Source organism: Equus asinus, chromosome 20 (genome assembly GCF_041296235.1).
Source record: "Equus asinus isolate D_3611 breed Donkey chromosome 20, EquAss-T2T_v2, whole genome shotgun sequence".
Taxonomy (NCBI): Eukaryota; Metazoa; Chordata; class Mammalia; order Perissodactyla; family Equidae; genus Equus; species Equus asinus.
The window spans coordinates 97,911,396-97,929,607 of record NC_091809.1 but is presented as its reverse complement, the minus strand read 5'-3'; the positions used below and the strand labels follow the sequence as shown (position 1 = coordinate 97,929,607).

At 40.8% G+C, this 18,212-nt stretch overlaps 1 protein-coding gene across 1 annotated transcript in view; it reads right to left on the bottom strand.

The window, feature by feature from the left end:
- Nucleotides 1-16,793, bottom strand: part of PDE3B (phosphodiesterase 3B) — a 186,665-nt gene extending 169,872 nt beyond the window's left edge. The window contains exon 1 of the mRNA XM_044752259.2: nucleotides 15,680-16,793. Within this exon, the coding sequence (XP_044608194.2) occupies nucleotides 15,680-16,660 (981 nt within the window). The 5' untranslated portion in view covers nucleotides 16,661-16,793. The remainder of the gene's footprint in view (nucleotides 1-15,679) is intronic.
- Between the last annotated feature and the right edge of the window lie 1,419 nt (nucleotides 16,794-18,212).

Below are 18,212 nucleotides of genomic sequence, written 5' to 3'. Positions count from 1 at the left end.
TCAATTACCCTCACCACTGATTTTAGAGAAATTTGGCATAAACTACCAAGTAACTTGAGGATGAAAATTTTAATAATAACACCACCAACAACTAACCTACTGAGAGCCTGCCAGGTACCACACACTGTTCCAAGAACTTTACAGGTTATCAACTCATTTAATCCTCACAACAACATCTCACATCAGTGAGACAGATGCTGTTATTACCCACAGTTTACACCTGGGGAAACTGAGGTACAGAGAAGTTAAACAACTTGCACAATATCCCATAAGTGGCAGAGATGCCATTTAAACTCAAGCAGTCTGGCTTCACCATTGCACAACGTGGCTTATTGTTAATGAGAATACCAAAGACAGTAGAAAATTGGGACTCGTCTCCACTATAGTTCTTTTTTTGTTTTTAAATTGGTACCTGAGCTAACAACGTTGTCAATCTTTTTTTTTTTCTACCCAAAACCCTTCAGTATATAGTTGTATATTTTACTTAGTTGTGAGTCCTTCTGTTGTGGCATGTGGGACGCCACCTCAACATGGCCTGATGAGCAGTGCCATGTCCATGCCCAGGATCCAAACTGGTGAAACCCTGGGCCACTGAAGCGGAGCACGCAAACTTAACCACTCGGCTAGGAGGCTGGCCCCTCCACTATAGTTCTTTCCTTCACTCAAGGTTAACATGGAACTATTATGAGAAATAACAAGAGTAAATACAACACAGATATCCACTGTGAACTTCAAAATGTACTATGAGAAATACAAAATAGAAATGTTTGATCTTTGTTCTCAGGGAGCTTACATCTCATTTAGAGATAGCAAGCATACATACGAGAAAATAACATGTATTAATCAATAAAACCAAGCTCTTTATCATTTCTCCCAAACCAGCTCCTTTCCCCATATTCCCTGGGTTAGCTAATGATACCACAAACCTTGCAGATACCCAGATTGAAATATCGTCAGACCTCCTCTTTCTCCATATGAAAATATGAATATGAAATATTTTCATACCTCTTTCTCTCCACTTCCACTACTCTCATAATCTCACTATTCTGATTTTTCTTCCAACGTAAACGCTATTGTTTTCTAGTGTTTTAGTTCTGTCTTGCTCTCCTCTCACAAATTAGGCACTGTCAGTAATGTTTTATAAAATCGCAGCTGCATAATTTTACCTACTTATTATTAGCATTCCTTCTTGATTTCAGTTATTCTTTCTGCCTGAACTATATGTACTTTTGATGGTAAAACCTCTCAATTTTTCCTGGTCAGAAATAGTCTTAGTTTGGGGCTGGCCCCATGGCCGAGTGGTTAAGTTCGCGTGCTCCGCTGCAGGCGGCCCAGTGTTTCGTTGGTTCGAATCCTGGGCGCGGACATGGCACTGCTCATCAAACCACACTGAGGCAGCGTCCCATATGCCACAACTAGAAGGACCCACAACGAACAATATACAACTATGTACCAGGGGGCTTTGGGGAGAAAAAGGAAAAAAACAAAATCTTTAAAAAAAAAAAAAAGAAACAGCCTTAGTTTGCTCTTTCTAGAATGGTAGTTTTGCTGGGCATTGATTTCTAGTTTGACAGTTGTTTTCCCTCAGCACATGAAAGATGACATTTACTGCTTTATGGCTTCCACTGTTGCTATTAATAAGTCAGTATAAGTGCCATTCATTTTTTGTAGATAATTTCTCTTTTCTCTCTGACTTCAGTACTCATCCTTTTTTGTGTGTGTTCAGAATTTTGCAATGACGTGTCTAGGGGTAGATTTCTTTTCATCTATTCTGCTTGGGATCCAGTGGGCTTTCTGGATATCATTTGGTATTTTTCATCAGTTCTATAAAATCCTACTTTACAGCCACCATCTCTTCAAATATCGCCTGTTCTCCATTTTTTTAATCTCCTTTTGAAACTTCAATTAAATCCATGATAAACCTTTTCTCCTTATTCTCCAAGTTTTTCAGTCTCTCTTTAATTTCTATCTTTTTCTCTCTGCAGAACATCATGGGCAATCTCTTTGGATCTATCTTCTGGTTCACAAATTCTCTCTCTCAACTGCTATTTAATTTGCGCATTGGGTTTTTAATTTGTGCTTATTTCTTTCATCTTTGGGAGTTCTACTTTTCAAATCTGTATGATTGTTCTTTTAATCTTCTGTTGCCCAATCATTTTCCCAAGCTTCCATTTTATTTCTTTAAGCATATTAAACATATTTTTTATATTTGACATATGATAGTTCCAACCTCTGAAGCCTTTGTAGATGTGTTTTTTACTGTATACTTTTTTTTTTTTAAGATTTTTTTTTTTCCTTCTTCTCCCCAAAGTCTCCGGGTACATAGTTGTATATTCTTCGTTGTGGGTCCTTCTAGTTGTGGCATGTGGGATGCTGCCTCAGTGTGGTTTGATGAGCAGTGCCATGTCCGTGCCCAGGATTCTAACCAACAAAACACTGGGCCGCCTGCAGCGGAGCACACGAACTTAACCACTCGGCCAAGGGGCCAGCCCCTTTACTGTATACTTTTTTCTGCAGGTTTTTACTCATAGTGCCTTGTTTCCTTGCATGTTTTTTGGATTTTTTTACTATGCTCTGCTCAATTTCCTTGGGATTTTATCTGTGGGAATTGTTTGAGCCCTCAGAGAATCTGAATTTATCCCTAACAGTTACCTGGGACCACTTTACATTTTTCAATTGAGGTTTCTCAGTCCATATACATGGTGTTAATTTAGATAAAAAACTAAATGAGTATTCTATGACTCCAACTATATGACATCTGGAAAAGGCAAGACTATGGAGACAGTAAAAAGATCAGTGGTTATCAGACGTTGGGGTGGGGGAAGGGATGAACACGCAGAGCACAGAGGATTTTTGGGGCAGTGAAAGTACTTTTTCAATACTATAATGATGGACACATGTCATTACACATTTGCTTAAACCCATAGAATGTACACCACCAAGAATGAAAACTTGGAGGCCAGCCCCATGCCTAGTGGTTAAGTTTGCCGGCTCTGCTTTGGCAGGCCAGGTTCAGATCCCAGGCAGGGACCTACCCCACTTGTCAGCCATGCTTTGGCAGCAACCCACATACAAAAGAGAGGAAGCTTGGCAACAGACGTTAGCTCAGGGTGAGTCTTCCTCAAGGAAAAAAAAAAAAAAGAGTGAAACATAATGTGAACCTTGAACTTTGGGTGACTATGACTTATCAATGTAGGCTCATCAATTGTAAAAAATGTAACAGTCTGGTGGGGAATGCTGATAATGAGAGAGGAGGCTATGCAGGTGTGGGGGCAAAGGGGATATAGGAAATCTCTATACTTTCCCCTCAATTTTGCTGTGAACTTTGCTCTAAAAAAATAAAGTCTTAATCAAGAAATTTGTTTAACTAAATGAGGACTCTAAAGATTCCACAAGAAAACTGTTAAAACAAACAAATTCAGGAAGGCTGCAGAATACAAAATCAACACATATGAATCAGTTGCATTTCTATATATTAACAATGAACAACTCAAAAAATGAAATTAAGAAACAATTTCATTTATAATAGCATCAAAAAGAATACTTAGGAATAAACTTAACCACAGAGATGAAAGACTTGTACACTGAAAATCACAAAACACTGCTGAAAGAAATTAAAACACAAATAAACAAAAGACATCTCATATTAATGGATTGTAAGACTTAATGTTGTTAAGATGTCAATACTACTCAAAGCAATCTATGGATTCAATGCAATAACTATCAAAATTCCAATGATGATTAGGATAAGTGAAATAAGTCAGTAACAAAAAGATAAATACTCTATGATTCCGCTTGCAGGAGCTATCTAAAGTAGTCAAATTCATAGAAACAAAACAGAATGGCAGTTACCAGCAGGTTGGGGGAGTTATTGTTTAACTGGTGTGGAGTTTCAGTTTGGGAATGTAAAAAAGTTCTAGAGATGAATGGTGGTGATGGCTGCAAAGCAATGTGAATGTACATAACACCACTAAACTGTATACTTAAAAATGGTTAATATGGGGGCCAGCCCAGTGGCGTAGTGGTTAAGTTCACGCGTTCCACTTCGGCGGCCTGGGGTTCACGGATTCAGATCCCAGGCACAGACCTAGCATGCTCATCAAGACACACTGTGGTGGTGTCCCACGTAAAATAGAGGAAGACTGGCACGGATGTTAGCTCAGGGCCAGTCTTCCTCTCACACACACACCCCCACAAACGGTTAATATGGTAAATTTTGTTATGTATATTTTACCACAATAAAAACAAAACAAACTTTATGAGAGCCCTCGTGTGGGTCTTCATTTCCAGGGGAGATTTATTTTATCCCTCTCCCAACTCCTTTGTGCCAAGGTCAAGATGGACATCCCATCTTCATGGCCATATTTATTTCCCATTTACCCTTACATTGAGGGAGTAGCACTTTGGGGTCTTAGCTTTATATAGAGGTTTCCTATCAGATTCCTGACTTTGGATGGACAGACTCTAGGTCTTCTCTCTTGAGTCTAGCCACATCTAACAGAAGTAAATGCTCAAGGTCTCTAAGGGTGGTCAGAAACTCTTCAAATGAAAGCTGGTTTTAGTGTTTGCTTGCCTCTCAGGATTCTTACCGAAGGAGCAGAATATGCCACCCAAAACTATGCCACTTTGGCATACTGATGAGTTTAAGTTCAAGATACTTGAAGGCTGGCCCAGTGGCAGAGTAGTTGGGTTGGTGTGCCCTGCTTCAGCAGCCTGGGGTTTGCAGGTTTGGACACTGGGCATGGACCTACACATCACTCAACAAGCAATGCTGTGGCAGAGTCCCACACACAAGGTGGGGGAAGACTGGCATGGATGTTGACTCAGCAACAGTCTTCCTCAAGCAAAAGGAGGAAGAAGAGTGGCAGCAGACATTAGCTCAGGGCCAATCTTCCTCACCAAAAAAAAAACAATACTTGAGAAACAGCCAGTGCAAGAAGGACACTCTGACCCCTATTTGTGCCCCCCTTGAAAGCAGGAGACAAATATCCTTTGTGAAAGGTATCCCTCCTGTACCAGGAGAATAGAAGGCATCCCTATCATCAGAGATGGGGAACTTAGGGCCGAGAAGGCTGTACAGACAAACCTTGTTACTTCTTCACCAATTTACTACTCCAAGCCCAAATCCCTTTATCTTGCCAATTCTTCACAAATATATTGTTTCTTTGTCTAAAAGGCATAAAATCTTCCTGCTTTGGTCACTTCTTTGAGTCTCATATTTTTATATGGGGCTCCTATATATACAAAATTGAATTTGATTTTCTCCTGTTAATCTGTCTGACATCAACTTAATTATTAGACCACTCAAAGAACCTAGAAGGGAAGAAGGGAAAATTCTCTCCCCCCACATTACTTTCACTTATTTTTTTGGTATCTGAGATTTTTCTTACTTAGTGATTCCTTTCAAAAGATATTCTAAAATGTTTAAACCTGTAGTTTAGTTGTTTCAATTGGGAGAGTTCTTAGGAGCTTACTATGTGCTGGAAACGGCACTTAGCATATTATGGTGTTTCCTATGTACCAGCTAAGTGATTTGGGGCTAGTTAATTCATCTTTCTGCCTTAGTTTCCAGCTGCCAAACAGGATTCCAATTCCTACTTCACATAGTTGTTGAGACTAGTACATAGCACTTGATAATTATTATATCTCATAATAGTCCTTCTTTCCTGATCCTGGGTTACTTTCCTTTATCACCTGTATTATTTTCACCACTGATATTGACATTTCGGGTAGAGAATTTAAGCATCTTTTTTGGTTATTAGTATTGATTGGTGACTGAAGATGAACAATTTGCCTCATTTGGCTCAGTACGTTTTCTGTGAATTTTTGGTCTCTTAGTTGATAAGAAGCATTTACCTCCATATATATTTAGAGTAAGGTAGAGATTATGCTAGAATAACTCTGAAAAATTCCTTTTAAAGTGATAGAAGTAAAATTTTTTAATTCACTTTTTATTTGTTTTATTTCAGTAAGAAACTTTATTTGAAGATAAAAGTTCAATTGTTACATACTTTTTGAAGGCTTTTTTTTTTTAAAAGACTTTATTTTTCCTTTTTTCTCCCAAAGCCCCCTGGTACATAGCTGTGTATTTTTAGTTGTGGGTCCTTCTAGTTGTGGCATGTGGGATGCCACCTCAGCATGGCTTGATGAGCAGTGCCATGTCCGCGCCCAGGATTCAAACTGGCAAAACCCTGGGCTGCCAAAGCAGAGCACACGAACTTAACCACTCGGCCACGGGGCTGGCCCCTTTGAAGGCTTTCTGACTCTCCTCTTGGAAAGGGTTAGTTGTTCTTTCCATAATGCTCCCATGGTACCTTGCTTATACTTCTGATATATCACTTACCATACTGAACTGTAATTACTTATTTACATTTTCTCTTTCCACTAGAGTGTGAACTCCTTGCAAAACAGACCCTGTGCTTGTCATCTTAGTATCTCCAGGGCTTGGTACATATAAAAGGTAATTCATAAATATATGTTAATGCTGATCAAACTAATATTTCATTACTTTCCTAAAATGACTCTTCAGACATTTGAAATGTGCTATTTCTCATGCATCTTTTTTGTTGTTCCACTGATAAGTAATTCCATCCAATCTGAAAAGTTCTATTCTCCACACACATACTCACAAACACAAGAAGCAAGCTGCAAACTACGGAGGAAAGTTGACAAGTCCACCAGCAAAATGAGATTCTTAACACTCTCTCCAGTTACTGACGGGTCAAGAAGATAAAAAAAGTCAGTAAGGACACAGAAGATGTGACAAGGACATTTTACAAACTTTATCTACCAGACAACTAACAAACACTGTACCTAACAATTGAAAACTATACATTATTTTCAAGCACAGAGAACATTTATGAAAACTGAACATATGTTAGGCCACATTCTTTGCCCACATGGCAATTAAATCAGAAATCAACAACAAAATAATTTTTAAAACCTGCATATTAGAAATTTTTTTTTATTTCTAAATAACTTATTAGTCAAAAGGGAAATCGAAACAAAAATTAGAAAAAGCTTACGAGTGAACAATAACAATCTACACATCAAAACTCATGAGATTCAACTGAAGCAATATTTAGAGAGAAATGTATAATCCTAAATGCATACACTGGAAAAGCTCAAAATTAACACACTTAGCATCCCAATTACAAAGTTAGAAAAAGAGCAAGAAAATAAACTCAAAGAAACAAAAAAAAAGAAATAATAAAGGTAAGAGCTGATATAAATAAAATAGAAAACCTGTACCAATCTGAAACCTGGAATTTTTTGAAAAGATTAAAAAACAAATAATCTTCTAGCAAGGTTGATTGAGAAACCAAGAAAAAAGATACAAATGTATTAGAATGAAAAAAGGACATAAATGCAGATGCTACACAGATTAAACAAAAAAAAATTACGAACTAAGAAAATAAATTTGAAAAGTTACATTAAATAAATACCTAGAAAAACTTAAAACTTTCAATCAAAAGCAAATTCCTCTCTAAACTGTTTAAAGGATTTAATGTAATGCCAATCAAAATCCAAACAGGATTTTTTGTGGAACTTGAAAAGCTTAACCTAAAATTTATATTGAAAACCAAAGGTCCAAAAATAACCAACACTTTCTTGAAGAAGAATAACAAGATGAGGGGACTTACCATATATACCCTTACTATAAAGCATGTGGTATTAACATAGGGAGCATAAACTAACCAAGGAAACATAACAGAGAGCCCAGATGCAGACTCAGACATACACTGAAACTCACACATATAACAGAGGCAGCACTACTGATAAATGGAGAATAAACTTTTCAACAAATTGTATTGATGTAACTGGATGCCCATACGGACAAAAAATGAGATTAGACAGGCTGGCCCCGTGGCCTAGGGGTTAAGTTTGACACACTCTGCTTTAGCAGCCCAGGTTTGGTACCTGGGCACAGACCTATACCACTTGTTAGCAGCCATGTTGTGGCAGTGATCTACATACAAAATAGAGGAAGACCCAAGTAAAAAGAGGTAGAGTGGCAACAGATGTTAGCTCAGGGCGAACTGTCCTCAGCAAAAAAAAAAAAAGAGATTAAATCTCTACATCATGTCACACATATAAATCAATTCTAGGTGGATAAAAAACATTTGAAAGGCAAAACTTCAAAACCTTAAAAAGACCATATAGGAGTCTATTTCATGACTGCCAGCAGGGAAGGGTTTTGTAAACAAGACTCAAAGAGTCTTACCATTAGAGGAAAAGGTCGGTAAACTTGACAACGTTAAAATAAGAACCTCAGTTATCAAAAGACACCATATAAACTGAAAGAAGATATCTGCAACCCAAATAACCAAGAAAAGATTGATGTCTAGGATATATAAAGAACTCATGAATTATTAAGGAAAAATGAACCACCCAATTTTTAAAAGGGCAAAAGACATGAACAGGTAATCCCTGAAGAAGAAACATAGACCATAACATAAAAAAACTTCAGCCTTACTAGCAATTAGGAAAAGGCAAATTAAAACCACAGAGAAATACCATTTCACCCCCACCAGACTAATAAAAATTAAAGTCAGTAAATAGGAATCATTGGTTTGAGGGCATTCTTATTCACTGCTAGCAAAAGTATAAATGGTACGATTTTGAAAAACAGTGTCTATGTTTTCTATGGCTACTTGTATGGATTGAAGGGTCTCTCAAAAAAGAGATGTTGAAGTCCTAACCCTCAGTACCTCAGAATGCGACTTTATTTGGAAATAGGGTCTTCACAGATGTGATTAAATTAAAATAGGGGGATTAGGGTAGGCCCTCATAAAATATGACTGGGTCCTCATAAAATGAGGAAATTGGGGGCTGGCCCCGTGGCCGAGTGGTTGAGTTCGCACACTCTGCTGCAGAGGCCCAGGGTTTTGCCGGTTTGAATCCTGGGCGCGGACATGGCACTGCTCATCAGGCTATGCTGAGGCAGCATCCCACATGCCACAACTAGAAGGACCCACAACTAAAAATGCACAACTATATACCAGGGGACTTTGGGAGAAAAAGGAAAAATAAAATCTTTAAAAAAAAAAATGAGGAAATTGGGACATAGACAGGCACAGTGAAGACAATGTGAAGAGACTGAGAGAGAGTGCCATGTGAAGCTGAAGGCAAAGACAGGGTGACGCATCCTCAAGCTGAGGAATGCCAAAGACCGCCAGCAAACCACCAGAGGCTGGGAGACAGGCATGGAACAGACTCTTCCTCAGAGCCCTCAGAAGGAACCAACCCTGAGGACACCTTGATCTTTGACTTCTAGGCCCCAGAACACTGAGACAGTGAATTTCTGTCATTTAAGCCATCCAGTTTGTGGTACTTTGTTACAGCAACTCATGCAAACTGTTACAGCAGTTAATGGAAACCAATACATTCCTGCAACAAATTACTGCAAACTCAGTGGCATAAAACAACACAAATTTATTCTCTTACAGTTCTGTGGGTCAGAAGTCTGACAGGTCTCACTGAACTAAAAGCAAGGTGGTCGTCACTTTCTGAGGACTTTCGGGAAAAGTCCGCTTCCTCCTCTTTTCCGGCTTCTAGAGGCTGCCTGCTTTATTTGGCTCCTGGCCTTCTTTCCCCATTGTCAAAGCCAAAGAGGGGTTGAGTGAGTCTTTCTCACATTGTATTATTCCAACCCTACTTTAATCGCCCCATCTCCTTCTCTGATCTCTTCTGCCTCCTTCTTCCACTTTGTAAGGACTCTTGTGATTACACTGGGTCTACTCACATAACCCTGAATAATCTCCCCATCTCAAGGTCCTTAACTTAATCCCATCTACAAAGTCCCTTTTGCCATGTAAGGTAGCAAATTCACAAATCCCAGGGATTAGAATGTGGATATCTTTGGGGCACCATTACTCTGCCTCCCATACATCATAAAGTTGAATATGAGCCTATCTTGCAACTCAGCAATTCTAGTTCTAGATGCACACATACACCAGGAGACAATTACACGAATTTTCACAGCAGCATTGTACCCAATAGCAAAAAAGTGAAAAATAGCCAAGAGTCTATGAACAGTAGAATGGACACATAGTTTTACTATGGTCATACAATGAAATACTATATAGCATTGAAAAAATGAACCAGAACTATCCACACCAATATGAATGAATCTCAGAAAATGTCAAGCAAAAAAAAAACTACAGAATAATTCATATAGCATCATTCTATATTCTTAAGGTTCAAAAGCAGGCAACATTAACAACATATTATTTCAACTATTAAGAATACATTCATGGGACTTATAAAGATAAGCAAGGGAATGAATAGAAAAAAAATCAGGATAGATGTGCTGCCTCTGGAGCAGAGAGAAGGGGATGCAAAAGACAAAGGAAATAAGCGGTGAGTACGTGATTTTTTTTCTTTTCTTCCTTAAACCATATAAAAACATACATATATACATTCTTTTATGTATGGTATTCCTAAGATACAAATTTAAATGCTAACTATAAATTTTTTAAATATGCTGTCTGCAAGTTGTATGCAGTGTAACGAAGAAGTAGCCAAATAATGTACTCTAGCTGATGAAGAAGAGAAAATCTATAAAGATAAGATACCTGCTAGGTAAATAAATATTGGAGGGAAAGTTCTAGGTTGTAAAAGAGAAATACAGTGGGAAATACACTCCTCTGCCCCAAGTTCTAAAAACAGGCTTCTAACAATCACTTAAATAAACATGGGTCAGCTTGTAAATAACCCAATGTTACAAACTGTCAGGAACTACCCACAGACAGAACCCAGCTCTCCTACTAAAGTTTTGTTTGGCTAACATAGTTGCTCAGATTGTTCTGTTTAAACTGAATGCCCTTAGGCAAAGTAGGCAATAGCCAGTTCATTTCCATCCCTCTTACCCTCCCCTCCTTCCTCAACATATAACATAAATGTGTTATGTGGCTGGCCTCTGAAGGCACTTAAGTTTGAGACCAGCTGCATCCTGAGAAGTCACTCTGCAGTAACCACATCAGGTACCAAGTTTATCTTCAACGTCGTGAACTACGTGATTTCAAGAGCCCCTCCTATCTCTCTCCTACCACTACTTCCAAACTCCTCTAACCAGCGTCATCACTTATATAATGGGAGATAGATGGCAAAATTAAGCACAGTTTTGGGAAACTATGACTGCAAGTACCTATGCTCTTTATGGAAAGTATAGGTAGACTAGGGGTCAAGACCTGTATCCCAATCTCTCAGCACAACCTAGAGACAATACTTTTATCTCTCTGGAGTTGAATTTCTTTCCCTTCTATAAAATGAGCAGATTTCAATTAGATAAAGTCTAAATCTCTTCTATCTCTTCTATATCTGTACAAATATATTTATGTTGAAATAAACTTTTTCAGCAAGTATAGACTCTTCCTGCCTTGGATGGGGTATAGGAAGGCAGGAGAAAGTGCTAGGGAAACAGGCTGACTCGGTAACTGAAAGGGAAAAAGGAAAGAATCTCTGCTACTGAAGAGGATAAAAAGTCTGAAGACAATGAAAACAAACTTTATAGTTTTACTTATTGTTGGCCCTATATAACTTCCACTCAGTGTGGGAAAACAAACTACAGATGTGTTACTATTTCATGCAATATAAAGAAAATATTCTATCACACATTATCACTGCTTCACATAATACATCAATTTTCATTTTTAAATATGGCCAACCCTGCTATAATGAAGTTTTTTCTCAGCTTATACACTAATTTGAGTATCACTGTACTGCCCAAAGATTTCTTAATTTTATTTGTTCCTTAAAGGAGATTTCAGCCAGTGTGAATGGTAAAAGCAAAAGAAAAAGAAACCTTTAAGTCAATAACAACGAGCAGTCCTCAAATAGCCAGACCCAAGGATGGATGTTAGGAGGGGGTGCTCCATTAAGTCCCAGATGGCTTTTTTAAAAACAAAACAAAACAAAAAAGGCTAAGAGTCCGTCAACTTTGCAACAAGGGTCAAGAGCGTGAACTTTATCCTGTGGACACTGAAAAGCCATGGGAGATTTTTAAACATCGAATGACTTGATCAAATCTGTTTTTGAAAGATAACTCTGATGGCAGAGTACATACAATATTTATAGAATACAGCATAAAATTATTACATAAGCTGATATTTTACTACAAAATATTAACATGAAGTTAGGCTAAAACAGTAACTTACTAAAACTATAAAATAAATTTCACAAATACCACAGGACTCAAAGAAATTCACAGTGGGGTATGCCTTGCAAATTCCTTAAGGGGGTAAATGATCACTAACTTTAAAATCTTTTTTAGAAACCTTCCTACTACATGTGTATACCTTTCTCAAATAAAATTAACACTTTAAATAATATTTATGGGCTTTAAGGCCACAGAATTTTTAAATATTTACCTAACCATTTAGAAAGCACTTAGCATTTTCGGTATAGAAAAATACCTCACATACTAACTTACACTTTTCAAAACTTCGTATTTACCTAGTCTATCACATACAAAATGGTCTGGTTGAAAAGCTGAAAACTACATTGTAGAATATACAACTAAAATGGCATAAAAATGTAATTTGTTCAATTCTGGTCAAAGCTTCTAATCAGCTGTTTGTTTGTTTTTTAAGCTTCCTATTTGTTTCAGTTGACTCCTGGCAAATATACTACAAATTTAGTGCTTCTTTCCATTAACCCACCAAGGCAGAATACAGTCAGCAATAACTAGATTTAAACTTTAAATCTCTAAATGCTTTGCTAAAAACAACAAAAAACCCTTAGTTAAGAACTGACACATACATAGCATTTACATCAAACACTATAAAGCTAATTATGAAAATCAAGTGTTTTACAAACATATGCCATTACTTTTCAACACAGTACCTAACATTACATCCCAAAAGTCAAAAATTACTTTAAATCTACTCTCACACAATTAAAAACATTTATATTGATGTGAGTTTTCAATTGTTTTTCAAGGATGTTAGTAAAAACATTTAAATTCTTAAGGAAATGAAAGTACAATAATTTTCTTATCGATCCAAAATGAATCCACATATACTTTTTAAAAGTTCTCTACTCAAAAAATACAGAATATTTGTTCATTTTTCCCAATTATTACACTTTGGAAAACATAGTTTAGCAGTATCAACATTCAACATTTAAATAAAACTTCAAGAACTACTAATTTGTGACATCTTTATATATACTTTTATTTATACCTTACAAAAAGTATAAACTAAAAGAAAGAAATTCTAGAATTGGGACGTATCACAGAATTCATCTTCTGGGATCCGCTGCTTTGAGGGGCTGCTGAGTCTCAGCTTCACTGACTTTTCCAAGATTACATGGTAGAGCCAAGACTCTCCCCTTAATCCTCTGCCTATGAACCCAGGACATTTTCCCCTATGTCAGGTTCTATCCACAATCTTTTTGTCTTCCTTCCCTTTCTGAAACAAGAAAGTGACTTTACAATTGTCATATACAAAATTTAGCACTTTGAAAATGAGAAAATCTTTTAATCCTTTACTTCCATAAAAATACTGGTTTCCTCTTAATTTCTTTAACATAATATACACACAAACGAAACCACAGAGCCAATGTTAAACTTCAGGAACAAGCATAAGTAAAAATTCTTATTACAATCTCTGCTAACTTAAAAATATCTAGTAATTTCTAGTAATGCCAAAGTAGTATTATTTCACGACACTGAACATTAAGTAACCATGTATAAACCCTTGAACTATTAGCATATATTTTAAGCCCCCAAATAAGTTCGTATTCACAGCAAAATGTGAATAAGAGTTTTCTGCACTAAGACAATATGCCCTTTTTAAAAAGCACAAATTGTATTTTCCTCTCATACAAATACAAATATGCTACCTAGCATAACACTGCACCTAGTTAAAAATTGAAAGAGGTTGTTGTGATGGAAAGAGCACCAGACTAGGATTAAGAAGACCAGGAATTTTCAATTTACAAGAGACGAGCCATAATTGACCACACCAACAGATTACAATTAGAATACGTTAAAGTGTAATGCTGTTAAATTCAGGAAAATTATCTACAAATGTTATGAGACTATGCTACAACACTTTTCCAGTGTTAAAAAATGCATTCTATTCACATATAGTCAAACGTCAAATACTATGCCATGCTATGAAAACAGCTGCTATTATTTTGCTCTCCAGTGAATCTTCTCACAACAGTGTTTCTCCCGATACACACTTAACTAAGCATTGTCTATTAGCACTGGCAGTAAACTGAGAAAACAAAAGGCACATTTTTTAAACAATTTTTTCAAGAATTTGGCCAATAACTACAGACCACAGAAGCAGCCTCTGAAAACTTTTCAAGAAGCAAAGTGTAGTCTCATCAGAACACCACAGATCAGTGTTAAACATGTCATAAAATCAAGGTAGCAGCTTGTAGATTATTTTGAAGAGAGCATCAGATGTAACAAGAACAAGAAACTTTTGTTTCAAATATACTGAGTCCCAGTGTAAAATACGTCATTAATCAAAAAGTCTGAAAACCAATGATATAGACCCCTACTCTTCTACTTAAACAAAACTTCTACACTCATCTTTTAGTTACTCAGAACACAGCACTGAAAACTGAAAAATCTAGCTTCAAATCCCAGCACTGCCACTTACAAGATGTGTGAAGTTGGGTAACCTCTATAAGCCTCAATTTGCTCATCTCTAAATTGAGGTTAATGTCACCTACTATATAACAGGCTCTTGTGAGGATGTGAGACAATATATGTAAGTGTTTTACACTTAGCAAATGCTCAGTGAATAGTAGCTATACTTGCTGAGCTTCTTGGTGATGTAGAACAGGTGAGATTTCCCTAGGCTACATAAAGATAGAAGCTTGTTCCCTGATGAAGATTTCAATTTCTTAAAAACAAAAACATGTACACCTACAGGGAAAAAAAAATTGGAAATGCTTTTCGCTTCTTTCCAGACAGTACTAAACTTAAGGGTCAAATTCTTACAACATTTTCCTAACTATGCAACAAATATACACGACCATGAGTTAGTTTGTAAATGATTATATTAGCCTATCCTGCTGAAATTTGGGGGGAAATCTCTTAAAAATTATTTCCAACTATTATAATACTAACATATATATATAACATATATATAATATTCCAACTATTCCAATTATTTCTTTTCATCTAAACTAACAAGTCTAAGTTCCAAAGCTCATCACTGTTCACTATAAGATCTCAAATTCCTTCTCTTATCAACAATAATAAAACCACACTGATTAAAATTCACATAGTGTGTGTGTATACATATATTCACTCATTCTAACGGCTGTATGTTATCTTTGGAGAAACATCACCACTACAAGAGCAACAGATAAATGGCACCAAAAAGATATACATCAGAGTATGCCACAGTGGGAGTAATCAAGCTATTAAACCGCAAATAATTCACTTCAATCTTCTAAGAACTCATCTACTGCATAAACAAAGTCTTTTAAGAAGTACAATATTATTAGACTGCTACTTCATTTCTATCCAAAAATAAAAGGTGCTTCTGCATTTTAAAAAAATCTTCCTGTATTTTAGGAGTTCCTTCCAGAGTAAAACTTTTTTTTCCACCCTGGAAGTTAACATGCTTTCAAATACGCTAATTCAACTGGCAGAACTGAAGGGAGAAAACCGCAGCGCTTCCTTAGCAAACCTCGCTTTCTGGTAACATACCTGTTCTCTGGAAATGCAAGGCAACGAAGGTCTCCTGAACATTTTGGAGCTGCCATAGTAACTGGCCGAAGTTTCTCCGAACGACACGCAGCTGGACCTCCTCCGGGGTCTGATCACAGGCACTTTTTCCTCCGCGGTGCTGGACAGCCGAGGATGATGAGGCGCTTCCCTGATTTGAAAGAAGTGATCCAACCCCAGGGCCAGCAGGCAGCCGGTGCCGCCCGCCAGGCAGGAGAGCAGCGGCCTGAGGGCTGAGGGCAGCGCCCCGAGGCTGGTGAAGGAGACCCACCAGACGCAGCTGGAGAAGAGCAGCACCAGGATGCTGTGCCGGAGCCGCAGCGGGCGCGCGAGCGTCAGCAAGCCCACGCAGCCCAGCACCCAGAGCAACCTGCCCGCCACCGCCGGGGGCGTGTGCGGGGCCGGGGCCCCCGCCTCTCCAGGCCCCCAGGACCACGACCAGCACTGCCACACCAAGAAGTCCCCCAGGTAACAGCAGGCGGGCAGCGCCAGCAGCCACCAGGCGCCGCCGCCCGGGCCCGGGCCCGGGCCGGGGCCGCGCTTGGTCCGCGTCAGGAAGCAGGTGAGGAAGAAGAAGGCACAGGCGATGCTGAAGAGGGGGCTGAGGCTGAGCGAGCAGACGCTCAGCAGGGTCCGCAGCCGGGCGGCGCCGGCAGCCCAGCCCTCAAGCCCCGAGCCGAGCAGCAGGGCGAGGACAAAGGCGGCCAGGGCGCCCAGCGAGAGGCGCGCCCGGGAGAAGGGGGAGCGGCGCCGCGGCTGCAGGGGGGAGGCCGGCGGCGGCAGCAGCAGCTCCACGTTGCAGAGGCGGCAGAGGTGGAAGAAGAAGCCGCGCGGGGGGTCCTGCCGCAGGGGGCTCACGCAGCTCTTCACGTAGCCGTTCCTCAGGCTCTCGGGGGGCGAGCCGGCCCTGTCCGGCGGCGGCGGGCACCGCATGGCTTTCGCGTCTCGCTCGTCCCTCCTCATGGCCCGGACCGGGGTGGCCGCGGGCTCGGCTCGGCCCGCTCGCGCTCCCTCGCCCCTCGCCGCCGCTTTCGGGGCGCCCCCGTGTCCCAGCACGTCAGGGCTGTGCCCGCCGCCGCGGCCCGGGGTCCCCGCCGCGCGGGCGGAGGAGCGGCGGGCTCCGCGACATGCCGGCTGAGGACAGGGGCGGCAGGGGCTTCTCTCCGGGACCGCTTCGGCCGCCCCCTCCTTTTCCCTCGGACACCTCTCGGGACGGGAGACGCGGCGTCGCCTGCCTGCTCCCGCGGGCTGCAACAGTTACCTCACGGCCCCAGCCTGGTCCGTTGGGCGCGCGAGCGGCGGGCGGGCGGCGCTCCTCCCTCGCGGCTGCCCCGGCCGGGCGCGCGCCCCGCCCGCCGCCCGCGCGCCCGCGCCCCGTCCCGCTGCAGCCGGCGCCGCAGCCCGCCCGCCCCAGCCGGGACCCCGGCGACCGAGCGCGCCCGGGCGGGGAGAGCGCGGCGCGAGGGCGGCCGGGGTCCTCTCCGGATGGGAGGGGCCAAGCCCGCCGTCTGGGACCCCGGGCGCTCAGGTTCCCTTTGGGAGTAAGTCACAGACACCCAGCCAGGCTTTGACAGGGCATCGCTGGGGTCTTGGGGAAAGAGGGTGTTTGTGGTCCCCAAGGGGAGTGCGTAGTAGGGAAGATGAGCGGCAGGTCCTGCCTCTAACCTCCTCCCGGTTCAAGGTGGGCCCTTGGACTATCCGAGCCGAGCTGTGATCTGGTAAGGGCAGCAACCACCATGGGCATGGCGAAGAAACCCTAATCGCTGTGTGTCTGTCCTCAAAGCGACGTGGATCCTTGGGCCACACAGCAGGCCCAGGATCTTTGCAGTGGCTCTTAGGAAGGAGCGTGCACGTGGAGTGCTCTCTGGGAGCATCCAACGAGTTTGTCCTCCTCGAGAACCATCTTCACAGGCGGGGAACTAACAGGCCATCCTCTGCTTCACACCCTTGCCATACGCACACACTGGTTCACGCCCGTATCCCCCTCAACAAGCATAGAAAATCTGCAGTGCAAAGTTCTTCCCACATTGAAGGCTTTTCCGCCGTAACAGCGTGTTCTGGAGAGGGCGTATGGGAGGATTAGGAGTCCCCTCCAAGACCATTGCCCAGTTTGGATCAGTTCGCCCTGAAAGAAGCCAAATAAGATACTATCTGTGAATTACTGGTGAAACTAGCAACTTGTAGGAAAGACTGACTTGAAAGCGGGAAGAACTTTGCTGAACCAAAGGAACTGCTCTGGAATCTCACCAATCATAACTGCCTTAGAGAGTGAACTGTGTTTCCCTCCACCGAAACTCTCCCTTCAACCTCATGACAGGCCTGCATTTCTCAAAGAGCTAATTCCACATTTTTCCAGGGAGATGAGAAACCTTACTGTGTGGTAAATCCCACAAACAGGCCCATTTTTCACCAATTAATCTCTGCCCACAGCCATGACCTAAAACAGACCATTTTCGTAGATGGTCATAGTTCACATACATAGCAGAAATCACTGACAAGTTAGCACAAGAATTTG